The 26,602-nt window shown below is 38.3% G+C and overlaps 1 protein-coding gene and 2 pseudogenes across 1 annotated transcript; all 3 read right to left on the reverse strand.

Annotated features, from left to right (window-relative positions):
• Positions 1-6,798: 6,798 nt before the first annotated feature.
• Positions 6,799-11,797, reverse strand: DNAJC19 (DnaJ heat shock protein family (Hsp40) member C19). Its single transcript, XM_044251852.1, has 6 exons — positions 11,623-11,797; positions 10,770-10,821; positions 10,617-10,690; positions 9,148-9,227; positions 8,171-8,241; positions 6,799-6,951 (listed from the first exon to the last, which is right to left on the reverse strand). Exons 1-6 carry the CDS (start codon positions 11,623-11,625, stop codon positions 6,881-6,883), a joined length of 351 nt encoding a protein of 116 aa, XP_044107787.1. The 5' UTR covers positions 11,626-11,797; the 3' UTR covers positions 6,799-6,880.
• A 5,000-nt stretch (positions 11,798-16,797) lies between these two features.
• LOC122910109 lies at positions 16,798-18,339 on the reverse strand (annotated as a pseudogene).
• A 6,268-nt stretch (positions 18,340-24,607) lies between these two features.
• On the reverse strand, positions 24,608-25,512 carry LOC122910491 (annotated as a pseudogene).
• Between the last annotated feature and the right edge of the window lie 1,090 nt (positions 25,513-26,602).

Raw genomic sequence — 26,602 nt, forward strand, 5'->3', positions numbered from 1 at the left:
CCAGACACTCCCTTGTAATAGGCTTTTCATGGGATAAATACAATATACTTTGATTTAGAAGTGAAAAGGCCCACTCCCTGAAGGTAGTAACCATTGTAGATTCAGGTAGTCTTCCAATTATTTTGAGGGGTGTATCTTTTTTGGCTACTACTACACCAGTTAGGTAAGATGTTGCTATGGGAAAACTTACTGGTAAGTTAGGACATGCTAAAAGATACTCAAGCAAAAAAATCAAAAGTAAAGGTCTTATGCAGCCCTCACGTTCATTATACTTAACGTGAAGTCACACAAGTTTATTAAGATTACATGGGGGCAAAAATCTTTTCCTGAAACCTTGGGAAGGCTAGTATTTTTGTGTGGCATCACTTTTTTATTCATTTTTATTTTTAATGTCTATACCCAATGTGTGACTCTCAACCCTGAGAGTGAGTCATATACCCTCCCAACTGAGATAGCCAGGTGCCCTGGAATCACCTTTTTAAAGCTTCAAGTGGGCTTAAGACTTTTGCAAAATGGTGTAAATGGGTTTTGTTGATAGCTCAGTCACTGTTGGTAAAATTATAGTAGAAGTACACCAGTTTTTAAGTAGTTGTGTATTTTAATGTGGAGTTGAGAAACAGCACATCAAACTGGTGAGTTCATGAAAACCTAACAGGCATTACTTAGAACCAGGCTGAGGGAGGTCACTTGAATGATTTTGGTGGGGGGGGGTGGGAATTACAGGTATATGTAAGTAATCTAAGAACAGATGACAGTAAGCTAGTGAGGAAGAGGCAAAGTAGCTGGTATTCTTTTGTATTCCAGGTCTCCTTGTCAGCCATTCTTTTGTTGCTGGGATCCATCATCTTCATGCTAATTCACAAGTGTTTGTAGGTATTGTTTTCTGTGAGTTGAATGTGTAACTTGAGAAAGATCTCTGCAGAGTTGGCATATAAACTAAATGTTGCAGTTAGATTGGGAAATTGTACCATTTGTCTTCCCACAGATACACCCTTTTTTGAGGTTGAAACCAACCTAGTTTTCTCATAGGCTATGCCTACAATGAGCTTAGTTTATAATGACAGATGAATGGACAACTAGCTATAATGAAGTAAGTCCTGTGTTGGATGACTGTTGGGATGAGGGTAAAGCAGACTTTTACACTTGGATTTTCTAGAAGGCCTCAAGGAACTAGAATTTGAACCAGATTTGTGTGTTTGACAAAATTCCAAAAGGCAAAAGATGTTTGGTGTGAAGCCTCACTAAATTTCCTATATCTGCTGTTAACAGTTTGGATCCCCAATACCTTTTTTTTTTTTTTTTTAAAGATTTTATTTATTTATTTGACAGAGAGAGATCACAAGCAGGCAGAGAGGCAGGCAGAGAGAGCGGAGGAAGCAGGCTCCCTGCTGAGCAGAGAGCCCGATGCGGGGCTCTATCCCAGTACCCTGAGATCATGACCTGAGCCGAAGGCAGCGGCTTAACCCACTGAGCCACCCAGGCGCCCTCCCCAATACCTTTTAAAAGGATATCTGGTATAGTGAATTTGGTGATTCCTTTTTAAAATTTTTAGTTATTAGGAAGTGTTCTTGAATGAATAGTAGTTACAACCTTTGATAATATTGGGGTTTTATTTCAGGATTTGCAATAAAGTAATAATCACAGTCTACAATAGTTAAACTTTGCCAAGTGGTAGTAATTTGAAGTTGCACTCATCTGTTGACTGAAAATAAGTCAGTTATGTTAAGCCATAGGAAATTGCCAGTAATGGACCATTTTTGACCCACGAAAAGTGGCAGTTTCCTATGGCTCAACCTAAATACATTTTTAAGTATGATCATTTACTCTAGAAATCCAAGCAAGAGCCTAATCATCCAGAAAATAAATCCCTTATTTCTTGATGAGGGATGTACATTCTTTAAGAAAATATATTTTGTAAGAAGGGTTTATCAGTGGATTGCTTTAGATTAAGAATCATCTGTACCTTCCATATTACTACTTCAAGTACTCAAATAAGGTTTAAGCTATAATGCAAGCTATAATCTTTGTTAGAGGATGTCTACCGGTCCATTTGGCTTGCCTCTTTCTTTGATAATCTGAAGATTGTAGATACAGGTGTACAGAATTGGGAGCTTCTGTGTACCTAACCCAGACATTCCCAATGTTGTAGGCAATCTTAAAGACAAAAAAAAGCAAGGGCAAGAATATTTTTCACTGACATTACCAGTCTTAAAGCCTCACTATTAAGTATACTAGTGAATAGCTTCTTAAATTTGTGTTTCAGTGATTGTTATGTTTTTCTTGGAGTGAAATTACAGAGATATTTTCCAAATACCTTGTACCTCTTTTACTTGGACTGTCAAAAGTATTTTTTTTTTTTTTAAAAGTATTACAGAGAATAGTTTTTTTGTAGATAAACGAATTTGTCTTGTTTGTCTGGAGCTTTTGCCTCAGCCTGGTTGAATTTCATTTTTTGACCTGCCATTATCAGATTGTAAAGAAAGAATCTGAATGTTACGTTTGAAATTCCATTAACTGTAACTGTACTGAATGAAGTAAAAGCAAGTGTTAACATAATCCAGATTATACCTAAACACTAGATACTGTGGGCTTTGTCCATAGTAATTGGACTAACTGATAACACTGGATAAGAAGCTCCTCTTTTTTTTTTTTTTTTTGGTCTAAGATTTATTATCTGGTAATGAAAGAGAGTGTGGGGAGAGACAGAAGGAGAGAGTCTTAAAGCAGACTCTGCTTGATCCCTTAACCCTTGAGATCATGACCTGAGCTGAAACCAAGGGTTGGATGTCTTGAGCCACTCAGGTGCCCCTGTATAGAAGCTCTTCCTATACCCTGTTCCTCAGGCAACAGTTAGCTGTAAGCAGACACAGTGACCCTGAACAACAGTGCCAAAATAAAAAAAAAACAGAGCTTAGGTCATTCAAGTTTCCTGGTACTCAGTGTTATTCTCAGTTCAGGATTCCTTCTATAACCAAAACCCACTCTAACATTTTAAATAGTGTTTTTGTACTTTACCTCAAATTTAATTTTTTTCTATCCTTCTCCCATTTGAACAGAATTCTGTATTCTAGCCAGAACCGTGGAAACTTAAAACCTGACTTTCTAATTATAAATAATCCATTATGCCTGACTGAATTTTTTAAAGAATTATTTCTGATGCAGGGTTTTAAGGTAAGGCGTACATTTTCAATATTGCTGAGTATAGCTTTTTAGTGTGGCACAGTTCAACATGCTTTGGGTTTTACTCTTGTGTTAGTAAGATGTTAATCTAATAAATTCCCATTAGTGGTTTTCTAGCTGCCTTTTTCTAGCTACCCTTTTTGCTTTCATTATAAATTAAGGTTAGTAGAGAAAACCTTTAATCAAGCTTCTAAAATTAGAATATATGAGTATTCCACCTGCCTTTTTTTAAGATTTTATTTATTTATTTGACAGACCGAGATCACAAGTAGGCAGAGAGAGAGAGGGAAGCAGGCTCCCTGCTGAGCAGAGAGCCCGATGTGGGGCTCGATCCCAGGACCCTGGGATCACGACCCAAGCTGAGGGCAGAGGCCTTAACCCACTGAGCCACCCAGGCGCCCCTCCACCTGCCCTTTTTTTAAAAAGATTTTTTATTTATGTATTTGACAGAGTGAGAGAGGGAACACAAGCGGGGGGAGTGGGAAAGGGAGATGCAGGCTTCTTGCTGAGCAGGGAGCCCAAAATGAGGCCCAATCCCAGGACCCCTGGGATCATGACCTGAGCTAAAGGCAGAGGTTTAACAACTGAGCCACCGGGCACCCCTCCACCTGTTTTCATACAAGTTCTCAATTGTTTCTTAAATGGTTTGGGTGTTCTGGGATACTGATTTATATAACTATACTTTTTTTTTTAAATGTTTCAGTAGGTATTCCCATCATTTGGAAATCTTGAAGGCAAGATAAGTTTTCTAAAATTCTAAGAGTGGGAAAAGATTTAACTTCCAGGACCACTCATTATAGCCCACTTTTATTACCAGCAGTTTTTTACAAAGCAGCATAGGACTCCTCTAGTAATGTCAACCCAGAAGCAGGGAAGGTAAAATGGAATGGATAAAGAAGGGGAACTAAATCTCTGCTTTGTGAGATCTAACATTAAGGCTGTGGGTAGGAATTTCTTAAAACCTACATATTCAAGACTAATATAGGGAGAACTGTGTTACAAATGAACACAGTAAATTGGAGAAGACCCCTGGGCTTGCTTACACTTTCATTATTTTAGAGTAACCTCTGAAATAATTTGTTCTTTTTGGTTCCCTGCCCATAAAATGTGGAGGAACCCTCACTTTTTAAGTTGGCCATTAACCGATGGGATGGCAGAGGCCTAAGCATGTAGGTAGTATACTCAAAGCCTGGCTACTACTAAGTTTGACTTGAAACTACACCTTTTATCTGCTAGTGCTGTGTGCATACCTACCTCTCCCTTGAAGAAGAAAAAGTATGAGTACCTACTGATAAAAAGGCCGCAAGCCAAAGGTGTAATGACAGCTCTCAGACTCAAATTTCATTACCACCAAGGGATACATTCCTGGTTATCAAGTTTGTGACAGGTATCATAGTGCAGGTTAACAACACGTGGACTTTAGATTTGAGAAAGATCAGCATTACTTAACTTCACAATATTGTTTCCTTACTTGTAAAACATACTTAAATGCTTGCTTATAGCACAATGCTAGTACACTGTAAGTAGTCAATAACATTACAAATCAAGTATTTTGTTTAAAAAAAAAAAAGATGAAGGCTCTCTCACACAGATCATACTTGAACCAGTTACCCACTATGTTCTAGACCCCTCACAAAGGTGACTTTTTTCCCAAGAAAAATGGTAGGTCTGGCTCATAATCTACAATGAACTGGATTCTTCTACTTAAAGGTAAGCCTCGAAGAAATAAAACTTTACTATGACAGAAAAATGTGCTCTATTGTGTTATTTTGTGTTATTAGTGTTATTTTGAAGTATTTTTCATTGTCTTAATAGTTGCTTTAAAACAGGTGTGCTATTTGCACTAAACACCTGAAAATATACCCACTACATGATGTTTTCCCTTTTAGGGTTAATGCTTCATTGCCTCTGGGTATATTAGCCCATAGTTCTATTTGTCCTTAAGAAATTTGCTTTTAACTTTTAATACCTCTTCTTAAATTTGAATAGTCCAAAAGACTGAAACAAAAGTAAGACAAAATAGAGCCTCATCATTAGCAGATAATCTTACTTGCAAATTCATCTGTTTGCTAAAATTTGTAATCCCAAAATCAATACTCAAGGTACTTTTCCTGCTCATTTGTGGACATGCAGAGTGGTGAAAATTTTAAATTCCCCAATGCCCATAGTTCTGCTTGCCTTATTTTACCATACTGTTGATAAACATCCCTTCTGTGGTCCAGTTAATGCTGTTTTTTTTCACATTTTTGTGCTTATTCGTGATTTTCCTATTTAAGATAGCCTTCAAGCCTAGTGAAATGTTGCCTAATCTTCCTAAACACAAGAAGGCTGTGATGTAATGACAGGAGTTAGTGCTGGCTCTAAGTTTAATGTTAATGAATCAACATAAGGTGTCTTTCTAAGTAAAGACAGACAAGGTTAAATATTGACTAGCTGATAAAAACATGACCCAGAGGTTCAGAGGAACCTTTATTTCCCCTATGAACACATGGTTCAGTATTTGCTCATTTCAGTGTTCTCAGTTAACTTCATAAGACATTACTATTTTGAGTAACAGTGTACCTTCATATCCCTTATCCCTAGAAATAACTAGAAAGATTTATTCTACATAAAAGCCATGGCTTTGTTAAGCTGGTGCTTTCTCCTGCTCTAAATCATAACAAGTAGACTTAATCAGATTTTAAGGAAATGGTGGAAAACTAAAGAACAGATATAACCCGAATCTGAAGTGCCAGTAAACACATTCCAACACCAAACTAATCTTAACTGACCTTGAGAGTCCTGTATTTTCCATTACTAAGAACTTTTAAGATGGTAAAATTCAGATGATAGGTAGTATGACTTACCATCTTAGCGCTAATGATAATATTCCTGCTACAGGCCACAGACTTCTACTTCAGATGTCTTCACATGTCCTCTGGTTCAGCTCTTTCTATATTTTATGTTAGACCAATAGTCTCAGCCACTTACCATAAATGTTATTTAAATAACATTTATGACTTAATAAATTCTCTCAATAGTCCATGCTGAATGTTTACCATAAATAAGAGCATATCAGTTTTTAGTTTTGCTAATTATGTTTAAGCTTGATAACAAATGCAACAACTCACATTAAAAAACCCTCAATAATTTATAAACTTTCAGTTTAAGTGGTTAGTTCAACATAAATACTTGATTAGAAACACCTCTGCTGTCTAATCTTACACTGTTAACAGTTTTTAATGTATTAAATCTAAGTTCTGTCAATTACATTAGGGATATAGTTATATTTCTTAACGTCAAAGCTGTGGCTAAACTCACTCTTAAATTAAGGTTCCAAAGCAGTGGGGTTGATTTTCTGAACTTGAAGCAGCCGTTTCTCCCAATAAGATGAATCCCTCCTAGAACAACCTCTGTACATTCCTTCATAGGATCACTGTATTTTAATTACCAATTTTTCAGTGTATCATTAGATTGGGGGCTCCTTCAAAGCCAGAGAAGGTCTATTTCTATTCAAATGGTATCTATAATAACTGAATGTTAAGTCCAAATATTCTATATGTGATTTAAAATTCTCACATTCAAAGAAAAAACTTCTACCAATCCTTGGGTTTAGTTTGTAGTAAATCATTTTTAAAATTTGTAGCTTTGAGGCATTTTATTATAAAAAGCTAACACTCACATAAACTAACAAGAACTTAAAATTCATCACAGATTTACTTCATTTTTTAGCTTGACCTTCTAGTAAGTCTTTAGCTTCATTGATTTTGGCTGCTATATAAGGAGATCCTCCTATAGGAAGAAAGAGAAAAAAGGAATAGTTTTAATATGGCTTCTCAATTTCTGCTTGGTGAAAACCTATTGTTTCAAGGATCCCTACTGCTTATCCCACCTTTCAAGGTGGAATTAGCAGACATGGTATTTTGACTTTTTAAAATAACCATGACACAGCAAACACAGGACCAAATTGTAATATATTTGGCCAATGGGAAATGAATTCACATGAAGATTTCCGCATAAACGGCACTTTTAAAAACTTAACTGATAGAAACAATTTTAAAAAGACCCCACATATGTGACCTTGAAATAGTAGAAGTTACTAATTATGAGGATTAGAAGTCATAAATGAACATGAGTTGACTGTACCACGTTACTTTGAAAACATGGTTCTCAGAGGTTTCTGAGCTTTGTTGGAAAGACCCCACTCTATTTCTGTCCTTCAGTTTTTCTCTGTTCCTGTTGTGCCTTCATGATACCTATGGGTGCTTTCCTACTACTCTGCTGGAGCACTGATTCTCAAGATGTAGTTCTCAGAGCAGCAAGGGTCAACATCTCAATAAGAAAACAGACCTTTATAGGCTCCCCACTAAATGTAAATCAGAAGCCCGCCAACAGAAGCTAAATTTTGTAAAGGGGGCTAATGCAGTCTGATACCAAACAATCACAGCCATCTTTAAATGCCAAACATTCTTAATGAAGGGCCTATCCTTTTTTGAGCAGTGGAACATGGATTTTAGGTCTGTAGTTTTGTATTCCTAGTAATTTTTTGCTTTCAACACAGCCAAGTCTGCTTAGAAATGTATCAGAAACAAATTTACGGGTTTCTAAACAGGAAGCCTCTAGTTCAAAGGTCTAAATGGACAGAAAACTAAATTTTTAGTTTCCTTAACTGAAACTTAGCATTTCCTTTAATAATATAGACCCCCCCAACCAAAAACTGCAGTATTGATAGTATTTAAACTAGTAGTCATATTTTATCACTATTGCAGATCTGAAAATAGTAATGCTTATCACTACTTTAAAATTACAGTGGTTACTAGGTAAGCTTATTATTCATGAATTTCTCACTCAGGATTTATTCTTTTAAGACACTGGAAAATGGAAGGATCCAGCCTAGGCAACAGCGCTCACACAGAGATTTAGGCATTTCCTTTGGAATAGCCAAGAATTAAGTTGTTCCATTAGTTAACAGTGACTTAAAAACATGTACAAGAATTTAATGACTACTTACCCTTGTCTGGGTGATTTAAAAGCATAATTCGTCGATGAGCATCTCTTATTTTTCCTTTATTGGCAGTAGGACTAATTTAAAAAGAAAAGGATAGAGTTTACTTCTGAACCACATCAATAAATTGTACACACAAAGGCTAATTAAAGTGACTGTGAAACGAGTCAACGTCAACACAACACTATGAAAAGTGGTTTAGGAGCCTCTTCCTAATCTATAAGGATGATGAATCTTCTGAATGAGGGCACTAAATAGCTCCTTAGGAAAATGAGGCTTTTTTTTTTTTCTTTAAAGATTTTGAGAGCGAAAGCGCATAAGAGGGATGAAGGGAAGGAGCAAAGAAGAGGGAGAAGCAGACTCCTTAAGGGGGCAGGGAGCCCTAACTGGGGCTTAATCCTAGGACCTGGGGCTTGATCATGACCTGAGCCAAGGCAGACACTTAATCGACTAAGCCACCCAGGTGCCCCAAATAGGGCATTCTTAAAAAATTAGTTAAGGGGCACCTGGGAGGCTCAGTTGGTTAAGTTTCTGGCTTAACGACTTTGGTTCAGGTCATGATCTTGGTGTTCTGGGGTAGAGCACCGCCCTGATCTCTGAGCTTAGCACGGAGTCTGCTACTTCTCCCTCTGCTCCTCCCCACCCTCATGGCGCGCACGCGCGCTCTCTCAAATAAAATACTAAAAAATTAGTTGGACTTTTTAAAAGGAAAGCATGTTTAAGTATCTGGAAATGGAGATTTTCACTACAAAAAAAAATGTTATAACAACATTGTGCACTGTTGTTATTGGTTTAAAAGCCTATCTTTCAGTGAATTAAAAAGTGCTTATGTGCAGGTGTGCCTTCTCATTGGACTTTCGTAGGGAGTGTTTAGATCTTAAAATGTGTGTAACACTTTTATGACTGTTAATAAAAGGTCTTTTTATATTTGCTCATAGTTCTAGAGTTGCAGAAAAATGTTACAAATAATAGAAATTATTTACCTTATGCCTAGTATTAATGCTGCTTCTCGTTTTGTCATTTTGGGTTCAAACCCACCTCTATAATAGCCACCACTGAAGGCCTGAAAGAGGAAATGCATTCATAAAAATAGATTAGAATAAAATTGCTCAAGTGTTGAAAATGTTCTTAGCAGAAAAATTTAGACATTTCAGAGAACCTTAACTACAACTCTTGCAGCAGCATTTTAGCTTTTTAAGTAGCAACAAGTATTTTAATGAACATCCATTTTTTTCTTCCCCCAGAAGAACAATCTTAAAAATGTAAGACAAAAGAACTGTGTGCTTCAAAGCCAGTTCTTCTGGGAATAAAGTTAGCTGTGTTATTAGATAAAAATTTGATCTAAGAGGGGCACCTGGAGGCTTAGTTGGTTAAGCATCTGCCTTCGGCTCAGGTCATGAGCCCAGAGTACCAGGATGGAGGCCAGCATCAGGCTCTCTACTTAGTGGGAAGTCTGCTTCTCCCTCTGACCCTCCCCTCTTTTGTGCTCTCTCTCTTAAATAAAGTCTTACTTAAAACATTTGATCTGAGGGGCGCCTGAGTGGCTCAGTTGGTTAAGGATGGCCTTTGGCTCAGGTTGTGATCCCAGGATCCTGGGATCAAGTCCACATTGGGCTCCTGCTCAGTGGGGGAGCCTGCTTCTCCCTCTGCCTGCTATTCCACCTGCTTGTGCTCAATCTTTCTGTGTTTTAAAAACAACAAACAAACAAAAAGAAAACCCTAAGAATATGACTATATATTAGAAAAACAAGTGCTTTAAGAAAAGGATTTGGAGATCTTTTCAGGTAAATGGTTCAAGGGTATTTTGAGGGTAAAGGTTAACTACTAAAACAAAGACTTTTAAGATATGTATTGAGAAAATCAGGCTACCAGCTCTGCTGACCTTGTTACATCAGAAATCATATTGGTAAAATCTACCATCACCCTATTCTGTCACATTCAGTCACAAAAATAAAAATAAGTACTGAACAAGCTGTTACAGCCAAACATCACATCCACTCATACTCTATAGCCTACTTAACTCCAACAGTAGGTACTTTATAGCGAATTTACTCCAGCTACCCAAGAATTAGGTAGTGCCAGGGCCACACAGTTAAGATGGATCACTTCAGATCCCTAGATCACTCCATGTTTGTCATGCAGAGCAGATAAGCCAAGTATTTGGACAAATGATGAGGTTAATAGTATCTAAACAATAAAGTGACAGTAACTTTCATGATACTGGAATTGTTAATACCTCAGCCCCAAGTCTGTCATATAAAACATTTGATTTTTGAGGATAACATTACAAAGCTCAGAACGTCTAAACCCTCTTTGTAGGAAGCAAAGAGAAGGGACCCAAAGCAATCTCTTAAAACTTCATGGATGTTTGGAAATTTACCCTCTTCAAGTGTGACTCTAGGCTTCAAACACAGGTAGCAAAGAATTAGCAAAAACGTTTAGTAAGTCTTACAGATTTTGGTAGACTCTGAAAAACTTGTTTTACTTGAGGCTCCATATGTTTCATGGCTTGCAAAACGTAACGGCCTAAAAACAAAAGCAATAAAATAATTAAAAAATCTCCAACCTCCCCTACTTCATTTCCACTCCCAAATCATAAACAAACCTGCAAATCCTGCAGCAGCAATGGTCAGTCCAACTGCTACCACTGTACTTGCCTGGTAAGGGGAAGCAGAGTAAGTAATTGACTTCTGGAATTCTCACCCCTCCCTATCATACCCGTTGTCCCATCCCAAACTCTTAAGTTTTATTTCAAAGGGAGAAACAACTTATAGGGAGAAAATAGTCTGCCCATCATCCTTTAAAAGAACTGCAACTTTTACCTCCAAATCATTGTAAAGTATGGGATTTTCACTGTGAAAGATAACAGCGAGAGAATTTGTTTAATTTACAACAGCGAAGATGACTACCATCCCTTTGAAAACCTCTTGCACCTCAGGGCAGATGAAGCTACATTACTGTTCAATCAAGAACACCGGAAATAAAGTTTCCGCTAGAGACTATTTAGACAATGCAGAATTTTGACATGTTTCAATGTTAAACGTGGGCTTACCTAGAAGACTAGCTTTTCACAGCGCCTTTGGCACTGTGTCGTATCACCCTCACTGTACGGGGGCCCAAAAGTATTCAGGAATAGAGAAAAGATGTGTCGGCAAGGGCCAAGGAGAAAGAGCGAAGCAGAGAAGGTGCTGTGAGCTGTGTCAGGGGAAGGGCAAGTATAATCAAATGCGTTTCCACTAATCACTAAACCGCGTGGACGACGAACCAGGGACTGGAGCCATGTAAGACCATAAAGGCCCTCAAGGACTGTGTCCTGGAGGAGTGTGGCTCTCCGGGGCCCTACATCTGCAGCCCACAGTCGCAGTGGGGACACAACCTCGACTCCCTTCCTCCGAGGTCGCGACTTGAGATTGAGTCCTGGGCCTGAGATTGCTAAGGAGACCAGAAGGGCGACTCACCATGGCTCTGGCTTGGCTCCCCGGCCTCCACCGAGAGTGCGGTTCATCCCAGCCCCAAGGCCGCGGCCACCAATTCCCACTCCTCCAACAGACAGCAACGCGGCCACCCCGAACAGATACAAACCGCCCAGACACAGGATCCCCAGGAAATACGGCAGTAGAGGCCGCAAAAAGGTCGGAAAACTGTCGTAAAACGGGGCCGCAGCGGGCCAGAGGGGAAAGGGCGTTTAAGCAGTGGGCAGGTGCAGAAAACAACTTCAGATTGGTTGGTGGGTGGGCGGATCGCCTCCTTATTTGGGCTCCCAGCTGGGGCTTCTGTGTGTTTTGCCCTTTGCTACCCGCATGAAGGTGTTTGGAAATTCCTGTGGGGAAAGGTACTGGTGCAGAAGGGCGAAAACAAATACTGTGTAGCGTTACTCAGAACGCGTTCCGAACCCCCATTCTCCCCCCTCACTTTTCAACACTTGCATTCGCCTTTTATTTTGTTTATAACTGACAGGGGTAATGAATATCCTTAAAAATGCCGTAACAGTTACACCGTGAAGCGAAATAAATATTGTGGCAGGCCAGTATGGCAGACGAGAATATGTCCCAGAAAACCAAAACGACAAACCAAAATGTGTTTCAGAGTAGCATTCTCTTGAAAGAATTTTATTTTAATTTGTGACTTGTCAGGACTTTGTGTAAATATTTAGGGTTTTGTAGAATGGAATTATCACTTCAAAGTCAGTTAATATTCTGATCATGGGATTCCCAAATCCCCCACAACTGAAAAATGCTGTTTAAAATTTCTCTTCCTCTCCTCAAAAACTAGGGTTTGGTGTTGCCATTACAGGGCATCAGTTTCATATATCCCTGCATAAATGCTTGAGAAGAGGAAAGTAATGGAAACATTAATGGAAGTTTAACAATGTTTGGATGATCAAATAAGTTTGGAGTTGCTTTCCGCTTAGAACTTACAAAGTATTAGCAATCGGTTTACACTGCAATGAAATTCTGCTTTGATGAGCTGACTGCATATTAGACACGTATGCAAATTTGCTGGCTTTGTCGTACCCATCTGTAAAAAGATTCTGCATTTGGGTCTTTAAGAATTCTAGCCCTGCAATTTTTTAATGTAATTTATTTTGTCAACCAAAATTTCTTATGTAAAGAATTTTTATTATGTATATTTTTGGTATGTACAAACTACAGCACATAGCTTGCCTGAGGAACAGGTTAACATACAGAAGCCCAGTCTTAGGAAACCAAGGGTAGGCAATGTAGGGAGACACTTGAAATGGACAGGGCTGTTTGTGGGGGCAAGTCAAAATAGATGTACAACCTAGTTCTTTCACTAGGGTTGTATGACTTTGGATAAGTTATTTCTGACTCTGAGTTTTCTCATGTGTAAAACAAGGGTAATGATGACTACCTCACCAAATTTTTATGAGCAGAGAGAATTATGTACATGGTATACTCTGCATGTCATTATCACTTAGTGTGTTGGCCATTATTATTATGAGGCATGTTGAAGTACAAATTGGTGTGCAGAGGCCCTTCCAATTATCATACCTCACTCATGGTTGTAAGTCTGATAATCTTCTCCCTTCCCACTAAGGACTTGGAAAGAAGCTATAAAAGTAATCTTTTGAAATTTCCACAAACTGATGAATGGATAATCATTCCTTGCTTCTTCTAGCTTCTGATGACTGCCAGCATTCCTTGACTTGTGATGCATCACTTCAATCTTCAAGGAAGGTAAGTATCTTGAAATCACTCTCTGCTCTGTCTTCATATTGGCTTTCTTGGTGTGTAGATTCTCCCCTTCCTCCTTTTAAAGGATACATATAATTAGATTTAAGGTACAATCCTATAATCCTGGATAATCTCCACATCTCAAAATCCTTAACTTAATCATAGCTGCAAAGACTTTGCCATATAAGATATCATTTATAGGGGTACCTGGGTGGCTCAGTGGGTTAAAACCTCTGCTTTCGGCTCAGGTCATGATCCCAGGGTCCTGGGATTGAGCCCCACATCAGGCTCTCTGCTCAGCGGGGAGCCTGCTTCCCCCTCTCTCTCTGCCTGCCTCTCTGCCTACTTGTGATCTCTCTCTGTCAAAAAAATAAATAAAATCTTTTTTTTAAAAAAAGTATGCTCTCTGAGCAGTTATGTTATTTAGATACTATATTCTTTACACATATTATCTAACTTCATTCTTAAAAACAATACAATGAAGTACTAGTATTACTTTGACTTTACAGAGGAGGAAACAAATTATGAAACTATTCTTCTATTGAACATTTATTCCATTTTTTCTATGCTGAATTAAACATTCATTTCATATTCTTAAGAAGAAAGGAAAATTACAAACTATTTGCCAAAATATCTTAGAACAAGAAACGCAAATCAGAATTCTGACATTGTTAACTTCACAGAGCAATTATTTGAGGGCTCAGAATGCAAGACATGCAGACAGAGCAGTTTGCTTTGGACTTGCAGAAAGCAGGAGACTACCTAGTTTCCTGAATCACCTCTGGTTTCAGCAAACTCATCAGCTCTGAATAGATTAGAGCAGTATGTTTTAACAAAATGGAGGAGGCTTTTATCTAGAGGAGGCTTTTCTCTAAAGATATTTGAAGCTCTACTAATATTCTAAGTAGTCCCATAGTTTCTCATGACTTATGTCATTTTCTTCCAGGTTCTATTCAAGTCATTCACTGTTTTTTTTTTTTTACTCATTTATTAAAGATTCTTTATTTATTTGACAGCAAGCGAGCACAAGTACGGGGCGTGGCAGAGGGCAAAGGAGAAGCAGGGACTCCCTGCTGGGAATCTGCCAAGGGGCTGGATCCCAGGATCCCAGGACTCTGGGATCATGACCTGAGTCCAAGGCAGGCCCTTAACTGACTGAGCCACCCAGGTGCCCCTCATTTGCTTTTTTAAATACAGGTCTAAAAGTAATAGGTTAGGGACACCTGGGTGGCTCAGTGGGTTAAACGGCTGCCTTTGGCTGAGGTCATGATCCCAGGGCCCTCGGATGGACTCCCGCACGGGGCTCCTTGCTCAGCCAGGAGTCTGCTTCTCCCTCTTCCTCTGACTGCCACTCTGCCTGCCTGTGCGTGCTCTCTTTCTCTCGCGCGCGCTCTCTCTCTGATAAATAAATAAATAAAATATTTTTAAAAATAAATAAAAGTAATGATAGGTTAAATCACTCTGAGAGATCATCTCTAACAATCACTTTTGATTGTGCATAACAATTTAAACTAATTTGAGAGTGTCATTTTTATTTCAGGCTAAGTGGTCATGGGAATTCATGGCTATACCCACCTAAGAATGATCTCACTGATATTTGGATTCCTATTAGTGATAGAACATAGCACTTAAGATTCAGAGCTCTATGGATACATATTAATGAGCTACTCCACTGAGCTGTCCCAGAATATAAATTGATTACCAAGAAAGAAAGGTGAAGAAGGCAATATAGCATCAATGCAGAAAGTGACTTAGCAATGTCAAGTCCTCCTAACCTGACAAGGCTGCTGCTCTGTCCCCAAAATTATATAGGATTTGTTTCCTTTCGAAGATTCTTTCATATTCCTATTTAAGAGGTCTGAATAGATTGTACCTATTACTATATATATTTGGTGTAGTTGCTTCTCTATTGGAGAACCTTTGTCACTTTCTCACTGTAACACCCTAAACTATGTTTGCCTTTCAAGCACATAAAAAAATGTGCTAGTCATAAAAAAGTAACAAAAACAAATAAATACACATTAAATTCAATGTGTATTTGTGTGGGCATACGTGTGTGTTTCTGTGTGTATGTGTGTGTGTGTGTGTCCAAGTATGTATTTGTTCTCTGGGTCACAATATAAAATATATTTCTTACTAAGAGTCATGGTCAAGAAGTATTTGAAGGGCACAATGAAGAATACTTCTCTGTACTCTCACCTCTCATTTATTCCTCCCCAAGAAGTTATTTACTTGACTGGCAAATTTGGGAGAAGAAATTGAATAACCTGGCCCCACAATTCTAGAGAGTCTCACTATTCTTTCAGTTTTAGGCTCCAATGAGATGAGGTTATTCTGTCAACTCAATAGATACCAAGGAAATATATTCCTCTAGGCACCTGGGTGGCTTAGTCATTTAAGCATCTGCCTTTGGCTCAAGTCATGATCCCAGGGGCCTGACGGGGAGCCTGCTTCCTCCTCTCCCTCTGCCTGCCGCTCCCCTTGGTTGTGCTCTCTGCTTCTGTCAAATAAACAAATATAATCCTTAAATTTAAAAAAAAAGGAAATATATTCCTCTGTGTCGTATTTCTCACAAAGATGAATTCTGCTGCATTGTTTTGTTTTTCTGATGGCCCTGAATCTATCTTCAGCCACAAATTACCAACTCTAAGGAATTAGGGCTGCTTGGCCTGCATGCTGATTTGACCCTTTTTCTTTTGTTGGCTACTTTGTCCAAGTTTTCATTCACTTCTTCTCCCTTGGAATTGTGCTTTTCTTTTTTGTCCTCTCAAAAAATACTTAACATCAGAGTTTATTTTTCAAGGATTAAAAAAAGCCAAGTTTTCTCACAGATTGTTAAGTGATAGTTTGTCTTGCCAATGACTAAGCCTTGAGATAACCAAGAGACAAATTTCTTAAAACATGATATGTTACAGATGCTTTCTTGCAGTTTTGAAATATAGCCTTCCAAGACTCCATATTCAATCCAGTGGGTTCCAAAATGATCTAAAATGGTTCAGTTCAGTTGGAAGTAGATGTTGGGTACTGTAGTCAGTTCTTCTTCTTCTTTTTTTAATATTTTATTTATTTGACACAGGGAGAAACAGCCAGAGAGGGAACACAGCAGTGAGATTGGGAGAGGAAGAAGCAGGCTTCCTGCTGAGCTGGGAGCCTGGTACGGGCTTCGCTCCCAGGACCCTGGGATTATGACCTGAGCCGAAGGCAGACACTTAACGACTGAGCAACCCAGGTACCCCTATAGTCTTTTCTAAGATAACCAAACTGGAGAAAAATTATTAAAACTTTATGACTAGATCTGGTCTTAGACTTTTTGGTAAGTTCACTTAAAATAATAGGATTGTTGCACCTGGCAATGAAATAGAACTTCTGATAAGCTATGTGTCAGAAATCTTGGATGGATTTGAGAAAAAAGGCAAACTTAAAGGCCCATGCATGGCTTCATCTTATTCTCTTGTAGAGGCTGTATGGGTGAGAGGGTAAGACCACCTTTCTGATGCAAAAGAGAAACCTCTTCCTCTTTTCTGTCTGGACTTGGAGCCGTTCTGTGACCTTCTCCCTTACCACAATATCTTCTTTCCTTGGGCCTGGAAGCCCATTACTCTGCTGGTTTTGGAGTATATTCAACCAAGAATTATGTTTCTCTTTTTGATATATTGATCATTCATCTGATGATGCTTTGGGTATATTCCTTTGTCTTTGTCATCAATTTCCATTGTACATGAGCAAGTTTTTCCTACCATGTCTTCCCTTGCATTCAGTAATTCCTTTCAGAGTTTCTTGATCTTTAGCTCTTCAAGTGTTATATTCACAGAAACTGTCTGAGGGGTTTCTGGGTGTATCCCACAGCCAAACTTGTTGATCATTATTTGATGAACTGTTTCTTCCATTTTGCTTATCCTTTTCATTGTCTCTCTCTCTTCTTAGATAAGCTGTTTATACCTCTTCCAACATTCTTCATTAAGTTTTCGTTGCTTGGAATTTTCCTCATGGAGTTGTACAATTTGTTCTTATGACCATCCCAAGGAATGGTTAGAAAAGACCAAGGTTCCAGAAGGATCATTAGGTATTTCTCCAAATACCGCATGCTCAATCCAGTAGAGCTTGAGTGGAATGACAAGTGGCAGTTCATTCAGGTACTTCTGCATCTCTCATTGGTAAACCTCTAGGGCCTTCTTCACTACATTCAGGTTACTTGCCACAATTTTTACTTCTTTGGATTGTGTCATATTCCTTTTTGATGTTATTGATAATTTTCTTTTCTTCAGCTAAGACCTCCTTAATGTCTAAGAGCCTTTCTCTTAGAGTTGAAGGGCCAGGTCAAAAAGACCCATATCACAATTTGTTGGGCAAATAGAATAATCAAAAACATCATCATGAGATTCATATTCATCCTCATCACTTTCCCAGGTGGATTCTTCTTCACTTGATTCATCATTGTCATCAACATCATCAGCATCTCCTTCAACCTTCTTTTTCTTCATCCACTTAGTACCCTTGAAGACCTTAATGAGGAGGGCGCCTGGGTGGCTCAGTGGGTTAAGCCGCTGCCTTCGGCTCAGGTCATGATCTCAGGGTCCTGGGATCGAGTCCCGCATCGGGCTCTCTGCTTGGCAGGGAGCCTGCTTCCTCCTGTCTCTCTCTGCCTGCCTCTCTGCCTACTTGTGATCTCTCTCTGTCAAATAAATAAATAAAGTCTTTAAAAAAAAAAAAGACCTTAATGAGGAAATTAGCAAATTTATTGTTTTCTCCAATGGAAGCTTGGAACCGGTATAGAGTACCTTTTCTTGGTCCTGGAGCTTGGAAATTTCATTCTTTTTCTCTTCCATCTTGTTAAGAATTTCATTTATTTTCCATTGCATGTCTGGTTCCTCTCTGTCTAATGAATTAATGTGCTCTTGAAGTACATTTTTGTTTCTCAAAATTCTTGAGGAGAAACATTTCTTGAAATAATGTGATATGGTACAGGTCAGATCATTTCATCTGAATATCTAGTATTAGTTTCTGATCTCTTGGTAGATAGAGTTCTGCATCAAAAGCAACAGTTCCTTGATACTGTTGGTCAAATACTGTTGCATGTACAAGTGTTGAATCGCATCCCTTTTCACAGTCTCCAGCTTCACATCAGTTGGATCTGCTTTTTCAAATTCCATTAACTTTGGAGTATCTAAGCTGAGTGTTGATGCCTTTGAGGATCTAGGCAATGAATCTCATGTCATCAGAGCACTGTCCTTTCCAGAAGAGAGTCTGAGGAATCCTCCATTTGAGCCTGCAAGACACTGCCTTTTCATCCTGACACTTCATCTGCTATTCCTTAAAACTAGGAGAGTTTCATCATCATACTGAAATCTCTTTTCTAGACTTTTTCCTGGGTATATCTGGGGGGTTTGGGGAATAAAGATATGCTTGGATAGGAGAAGAATCGACTGAGGGCTCTTCAGTTCTTGTACCAGGCACTGTATTTCCTTGATGACAGCCACTGTGAGGTCTTGGAGAGAGAGGATTCACCTGTTCATGTGCATTCTCTTTGAGGACCACGGGGTCTAGCTGTCCCAGTTTCTCTTTCTTCTTGGTGACATTTATTCTTATATGGTGAGCTATCTTATAGTCTCAGGCTGTCTTCAGACTGAAGTCTTTCATATACACCTGGGTCTCTTTGATGGCTTCAGCATCTTTGGGATCTTCATAGTCATCATCAGGTTTACTCTTGTACAGTTCCATTCTTTTTTTTTTTTCCCACCACTGAATCTTAAGTTGGGTTCCTTTCAGCTTTTAATATGTTTCTTCCTTTTCTCAATTTGATTTTCCACCATAATTTCTCTTGGGATATAAAGTAGAAATTTCTTACCATTTTCTTTTTTTTTCTTAATTGGCATATAATATATTATTTGTCCCAGGGGTACAGGTCTGTGAATCATCAGTCTTACACATTTCACAGCACTCACCATAGCACATATCCTCCCTAATGTCCATAACCCAGCCATCCTTTCCCTACCCCTCCAACCCCAGCAACACTCAGTTTGTTCCTGAGATTAAGAGTCTCTTATGGTTTGTCTCCATCCTGATCACATCTTGTTTCATTTTTTTCATTCCCTACCCCCCACAACTCCTGCCCTGCCTCTCAAATTCCTCATATAAGAGCGATCATATGATAATTCTTTCTCTAATTGACTTATTTCACTCCGCACAATACCCTCTAGTTCTACCCATGTCACAAATAACAAGATTTTGTTTCTTTTGATGGCTGCATAGTATTCCATTGTGTGTGTGTGTGTGTGTGTGTGTGTGTGTGTGTGTGTACCACATCTTCTTTATCCATTCATCTGTTGATGGACATGTAGGTTTGTTCCATAGTTTGACCTTTGTGGACTTCGCTGCTATAAACATTCAGGTGCACATACCCCTTTGGATCACTACGTTTGTATCCTAGGGTAGATACCCAGTAGTGTGATTCCTGGGTCATAGGGTAGCTCTATTTTCAACTTTTTGAGGAACCTCCATGCTGTTTTCCAGAGTAGTTGCACCAGCTTGCATTCCTACCAATAGTGTAGGAGGGTTCCCCTTTCTCCGCATCCTCGCCAGCATCTGTCATTTCCTGACTTATTAATTTTAGCCTTTCTGACTGGTGTGAGGTGGTATCTCATGGTGGTTTTGATTTGTATTTCCCTGATGCTGAGTGATGTGGACAACTTTTTCATGTGTCTGTTGACCATTTAGATGTCTTCTTTGCTGAAATGTCTGTTCGTGTCTCTGCCTATTTCTCGACTGGATCATTTGTTCTTTAGGTGTTCAGTTTGGTAAGTTCTTTATAGATTTTGGATACTAGCCCTTTATCTGGTATCTCCCATTCTGTCAGTTGTCTTTTGGTTTTGTTGACTGTTTCCTTTGCTGTGCAAAAGATTTTGATCTTGATGAAGCCCTAATAGTTCATTTTTGTCCTCTTCCCTTGCCTTTGGTGATGTTTTGAGGAAGAAGTTGCTGTGGCTGAGGTCGAAGAGGTTGCTACCTGTGATCTGCTCAAAGATTTTGATGGATTCCTGTCTCACATTGAGGTCCTTAATCCATTTTGAGTCCATTTTTATGTATGGTGTAAGGTAATGGTTCATTTAGTTCTTTTGCATGTGGCTGTCCAATTTTCCCATCACCATTTGTTGAAGAGACTGTCTTTTTCCATTGGACATTTTTTCTTGCTTGGTCTAAGATTAGTTGACCATAGAGTTGAGGGTTGATTTCTGGACTCACTCTCCTGTTCATTGATCTATGTATCTGTTTTTGTGCTAGTACCATAGTGTCATGATGATTATAGATATGTAATAGAGCTTGAAGTCTGGAATTGTGATGCCACTTACTTTGGCTTTCATTTTCAACATTCCTCTCACTATTTGAGGTCTTTTCTGGTTCCATGTAAAGTTTAGGAGTATTTGTTCCATTTCTTTGAAAAAAAATGGATGGTATTTTGATAAGGATTGCATTAAATATGTAGATTGCTTTAGGTAGCATAGCCATTTTCACAATATTTCTTTCTTCCAATCCATGAGCATGGAACGTTTTTCCATTTCTTTGTGTCTTCCTCAATTTCTTTCATGAGTACTTTATAGTTTTCTGAGTACAGATTCTTTGCCTCCTTTGTTAGGTTTATTCCTAGGTATCTTACAGTTTTTGGTGCACTTGTAAATGGGATTGACTCCTTAATTTCTTTTCTTCTGTGTTGCTGTTGGTGTATAGAAATGCAACTGATTTCCATGCCTTGATTTTATATCCTGACACTTTACTGAATTCCTGTATGAGTTCTAACAGTTTTGGAGTGGAGTCTTTTGGGTTTTCCACATATAGTATCATATCATCTGCAAAGAGTGAGAGTTTGACTTCTTTGCTGATTTGGATGCCTTTAATTTCCTTTTGTTGTCTGATTGCTGAGGCTAGGACTTCTAGTACTATGTTGAATAGCAGTGGTGATAGTGGACATCCTTGCCGTGTTGCTGAACTTAGTGGAAAAGCTTTCAGTTTTTCTCCATTGAGAATGATATTTGCGGTGGGTTTTTTCACAGATGGCTTTGATGATATTGAGGTATGTGCCCTCGATCCCTACACTTTGAAGAGTTTTGATCAAGAAAGGATGCTGTACTTTGTCAAATGCTTTTTCAGCATCTATTGAGAGTATCATATAGTTCTTGTTCTTTCTTTTATTAAAGTATTGTATCACATTAAATGATTTGTGGATGTTGAACCAGCATTTCAGTCCAGGAATAAATCTGACTTAGTCATGGTGAATAATACTTTTAATGTACTGTTGGATCCTATTGGCTAGTTTTTTGGTGAAAAATTTTGCATCTGTGTTCAGCAAGGATATTGGTCTGTAATTCTCCTTTTCGGTAGGGTCTATGTCTGGTTTTGGGATCAAGGTAATGCTGGCCTCATGAAATGAGTTTGGAAGTTTTCCTCCCATTTCTATTTTTTGGAACAGTTTCAGGAGAATAGGAATTATTTCTTTTTTAAATGCTCGGTAGAATTCCCCTGGGAAACCATCTGGCCCTGAGCTCTTGTTTGTTGGGAGATTTTTGATGACTGCTTAAATTTCCTTATTGGTTATTGGTCTCTTTAAGTTTTCTATTTCTTTGTGATTCAGTTTTGGTAGTTTATCCATCTCTAGGAATGCACCCATTTCTTCCAGATTGTCAAATTTGCTGGCGTATAGTTGCTTATGTTATGTTCTTATAATTGTTTGCATTTTTTTGGTGTTGGTTGTGATGTCTCCTCTTTCATTCATGATTTTGTTAATTTGGGTTCATTTTTTTTTCTTTTTGATAGTCTGGCCAGGGGTTTATCAATCTTATTAATTCTTTCCAAGAACCAGCTCCTAGTTTCATTGATTTGTTCTACTGGTTTTTTTGGCTTCTATTTCATTGATTTCTGCTCTGATCTTTATGATTTCTCTTCTTCTGCTGGGTTTAGGCTTTCTTTGCTGTTCTTTATCCAGCTCCTTTAGGTGTAGGGCTAGGTTGTGTACTTGAGATATTTCTTGTCTCTTGAAAAAGGATTGTATTGCTATATGTTTTCCTCTCAGGACTGCCTTTGCAGTGTCCCACAGATTTTGAACAGTTGTGTTTTCATTATCATTTGCTTCCATGAATTTTTTTCAATTCTTCTTTAATTTACTGGTTGACCCATTCATTCTTTAGAAGGATGCTCTTTAGCCTCCATGTATTTGGGTTCTTTCCAAATTTCCTCATGTGTTTGTGTTCTAGCTTCAGAGCTTTGTAGTCTGAAAATATGCAGGGAATGATCCCAATCTTCTGATACCAGTTGAGACCTGATTTGTGACCCAGGATGTGATATTCTGGAGAATGTTCCATGTACACTAGAGAAGGATGTGTATTCTGTTGCTTTGGAGTGAAAAGTTTTGAATATATCTGTGATGTCCATCTGGTCCAGTGTGTCATTTAAGGCCTTTATTTCCTTGTTGATCATTTGATTGGTGATCGGTCCATTTCAGTGAGGGGGGGGTATTAAAGTCCGCTACTATTATTGTATTATTGTTGATGTGTTACTTTGATTTTGTTATTAATTGGTTTATATAGTTGGCTGCTCCCATGTTAGGGGCATAGATAATTAAATATCCATGAATATTTAATCTTGTTGGACAGACCCTTTGAGTATGATATAGTGTCCTTCCTCATCTCTTATTATCGTCTTTGGCTTAAAATATAATTTATCTGAAATAAGGATTGCCCCTCCAGCTTTCTTTTGATGTCCATTAGCATGGTAAATTGTTTTCCACCACCTCACTTTAAATCTGGAGGTGTCTTTGGGTCTAAAATGAGCTTCTTGTAGACAGCATATTGATGCATTTTGTTTTTTTATCCATTCTGTTACCTGTGTCTTTTGATTGGGGCATTTAGCCCATTTACATTCAGGGTAACAATTGAGAGATATGAATTTAGTGCCATTGTATTGCCTATAAGGTGACTGTTACTGTATATTGTGTCTGTTCCTTTCTGGTCTACTACTTTTAGGCTCTCTCTTTGCTTAGAGGACCCCTTTCAGTATTTCCTGTAGGGCTGGTTTGGTGTTTGCAAATTCTTTTAGTTTTTGTTTGTCCTAGAAGCTTTTTATCTTTCCTTCTATTTTCTTTTTTTTCTACTTTATTCATACACATTTAATTAAGATGAAATAGGCATAAACCATAAAGAAAAAAATCAGGATAAAGTGTCACTTCCATTTTGTAAGGAGGGGTTAGGAAATGGAACAAATTATCTGGGAAACATCCTAAGACCATCCCAAAGTAGTGAGGTTACAGAATATTAAAGACAAAATTAGGTATTATTCCATTTAATCTGTAAATGAATAAAGGGAGTCAAAAGTTTATCCTATTTGGTATAAGAATTTTTACATTTAATATGTAGTGAAGCATATCTCAGAAAGCAATACCAGAAATTTCTTTTAGAAGAAAGAAATTTCCATTACACAATTGACTAGAAAATCTCAAATGCAACTAAGCAGCTACGCTATAGTTCAGTATGTACCATTACATTTTTCTGGGATAGTGTACATTTATTTCAGTTTAACACAGAACTGCATTTTGAGTTTTAGAAAGGCAGCAATAGTTATATTTTGGCTTTTATTCTAGATGCTTAACACAGTTAAGATGACAGTTGAAGCATATTAAATAAAGTTAGTTATAATTAAATGATGATCAACATAATCTCTAGCAACCTACATACACTGTATAATGCTTACATGGAATGAAACCAGTATACTTAATTGGTGTTTTACATGCACACATGTGCGCATGCACACACACAGAGCGCTTTAAAAAACCATCAAAAGCAGTCACTCTACATGTACTATGGTTACACATTAAAAATACAATTATACCATAGAACTAAAGTAATATGAACAGCACTATTAGATATGTAAGATAAAGGTGATTGGTTTTAACACAGAGCTAAGCCTGTATCAGTTGTAATCATAATGGCTTGTAAAAGCATCAGGTTTATCCAGTAGAGAAACTACTCTGTGAAAATCAGTAAATTTGTCCAAAGTTTTACATCTGTAAAACCAGTTTAAGGCTATAACAATCTTGAAGTGTGAACAATATATCCAATCAAAAATGTAAGACTCCCAGCCATAATGTAAGATAGAAAGGTCTTCATGCAGCATATGCTTTCTGGCTTCTGGAAAGCGTAATATAAAGTTAAGTTGCCCAAGAAGTAAACTGGAGTTTAGTGAAGTTTCCATTGTGCCATGACTTTTAAACCTCAGGAATGATATGGCCCATCAGGCTTTTCATAATGCTTGGTGCCATCCATTTAATAATATGTTCAAAGATAAAAGCAGGCATGATTGTAATAGTAACTGCAGTCTCAGATATTGACAGTATGTCTGCAGTTTGAGAATCCTTCAGCCCAATGACATACTGCCCATTGACTTCACAGATGTTATGTTCTGTGAGAAGACCATTTCTGGCTGCAGGACTATCTTTCCTTATGGATGTTATCTTTCCATTTTTAAAGATAAAGCCTACATTTCCAGTACTATCCTTGTGCATGGTAACTGTCCGTTCAAAGGGCTGTCACAAACAGTCATAGTAATCTTCTCTCCAAAAGCCTGTTTGAGCACCTTGTGTGCTTTATCAGAGCTCCAGCCTGCACAGTTTTCCCCATTGATCTGGAGTACTTGGTCCCCAAATCTCAGACCAACCAATGAGGCTAGAGAATTTTCCTGGACCAGCTGAACAAATATATCATTATCTATTGATTTAAGCCTGAGCCCAATTTTTCCATCTTGATCCTTACAAAAAGTGACTTCATGAATCCTTCGCTTAATTTCTGCTCTACGAATTCCAACATCATTACCAGTTACAGGAGCCACCATATAGTTCATATTGGAAGGTCTTGCTATCAACTGCCCCTGAACTGGTGCTCCAGGGACCACAGCCATATTTGCACAGATTTCTTCTTCATTTAAACTCAAGCCCATGTACTGGGAGAGCTCTGGATACAATTTAGGGTATAGATTTCCATCTTGAGAGATGGGAGCAGAAGCTTCAGACAAAATTGCTGGGTTGTCAGGGTTTGCAGAAAAGGCATTTTGAGCCTGAATAACTTTGTCTACCTTCACGTCTTCAAGAGATGGGTACAGAGACATTTTTGCAGGATTTTTCTAGGCCACAAGGACCCACTTACCGCTGTTGCTGCCCCGCTGCCTCCGGGAACTCTCTCCTTCTATTTTCAATGATAGCCTCGCTGGATATAGTATTCTTGGCTGCATATTTTTCTCATTTAGTGCTCTGACTATATCATGCCAGTTCTTTCCGGCCTGCCAGGTCTCTGTGGATACGACTGCTGCCAATGTATTATTTTTACCATTATATGTTACAGACTTCTTGTCCTGGGCTGCTTTCAGGATTTTCTCTTTGTCACTAAGCCTTGTAACTTTTACAATTAGATGATGGAATATGAACCAAATCTTACTGATTTTGAGGGGGATTCTCTGTGCCTCCTGGATTTTGATGCTTGTTCCCTTTGCCATTTTAGGGAAATTCTCTACAATAATTCTCTCCAATATACCTTCTGCCCCCCACCTTTCTTCTTCTTCTGGAATCCCAATTATTCTAATATTGTTTCATCTTGTGGTATCACTTATCTAATGAATTCTTCCCTTGTGATCCAGTAGTTGTTTATCTCTCTTTTGCTTACCTTTTATTTTCCATCATTTGGTCTTCTATATCATTTATTCTTTCTTCTGCCTCATTTATCCTAGCAGTAAGAACCTCCATTTTTTATTGCACCTCATTATAGCTTTTTTGACTTCAGCTTTGTTAGATTTTAGTTCTTTTATTTCTCCAGAAAGGGCTTTTATTTCTCCAGACAGAGTTTCTCTAGCATCTCCTATGCCTTTTTCAGCCCAGCTAGCACCTTGAGAATTGTCATTCTGAACTCTAGATCTGACATATTACCAATGTCTGTTTTGATTAGGTCCCTAGCCTTTGGTACTGCCTCTTGTTCTTTTTTTTGTGGTGAGTTTTTCTGCCTTGTCATTTTATCCAGATAAGAGTATATGAATGAGAGAATAAAATACTAAAAGCATGGCAAAGACCCCAGAAAAATATGTGTTAACCAAATCAGAAGATACCCCAAAACAGGGGGAGAAGATAGGGGATAAAAAGAAGTAAAAAGGGGGAGGAGTCAAGATGGCGGAGAAGTAGCAGGCTGAGACTACTTCAGCTAGCAGGAGATCAGCTAGA

The sequence above is a fragment of the Neovison vison genome, chromosome 6 (assembly GCF_020171115.1).
Source record: "Neovison vison isolate M4711 chromosome 6, ASM_NN_V1, whole genome shotgun sequence".
Lineage (NCBI taxonomy): Eukaryota > Metazoa > Chordata > Mammalia > Carnivora > Mustelidae > Neogale > Neogale vison.

What these genes read in the sequence shown, in the direction of transcription:
- DNAJC19 (XM_044251852.1), bottom strand. An exon ending in TTCAGAGTCTACCAAAATCT is followed by an intron (nt 9,228 to 10,616) that starts GTAAGACTTACT and finishes TTCCTCTTTCAG; the next exon opens with GCCTTCAGTGGTGGCTATTA. An exon ending in GCATTAATACTAGGCATAAG is followed by an intron (nt 8,242 to 9,147) that starts GTAAATAATTTC and finishes TTTTTAAATTAG; the next exon opens with TCCTACTGCCAATAAAGGAA.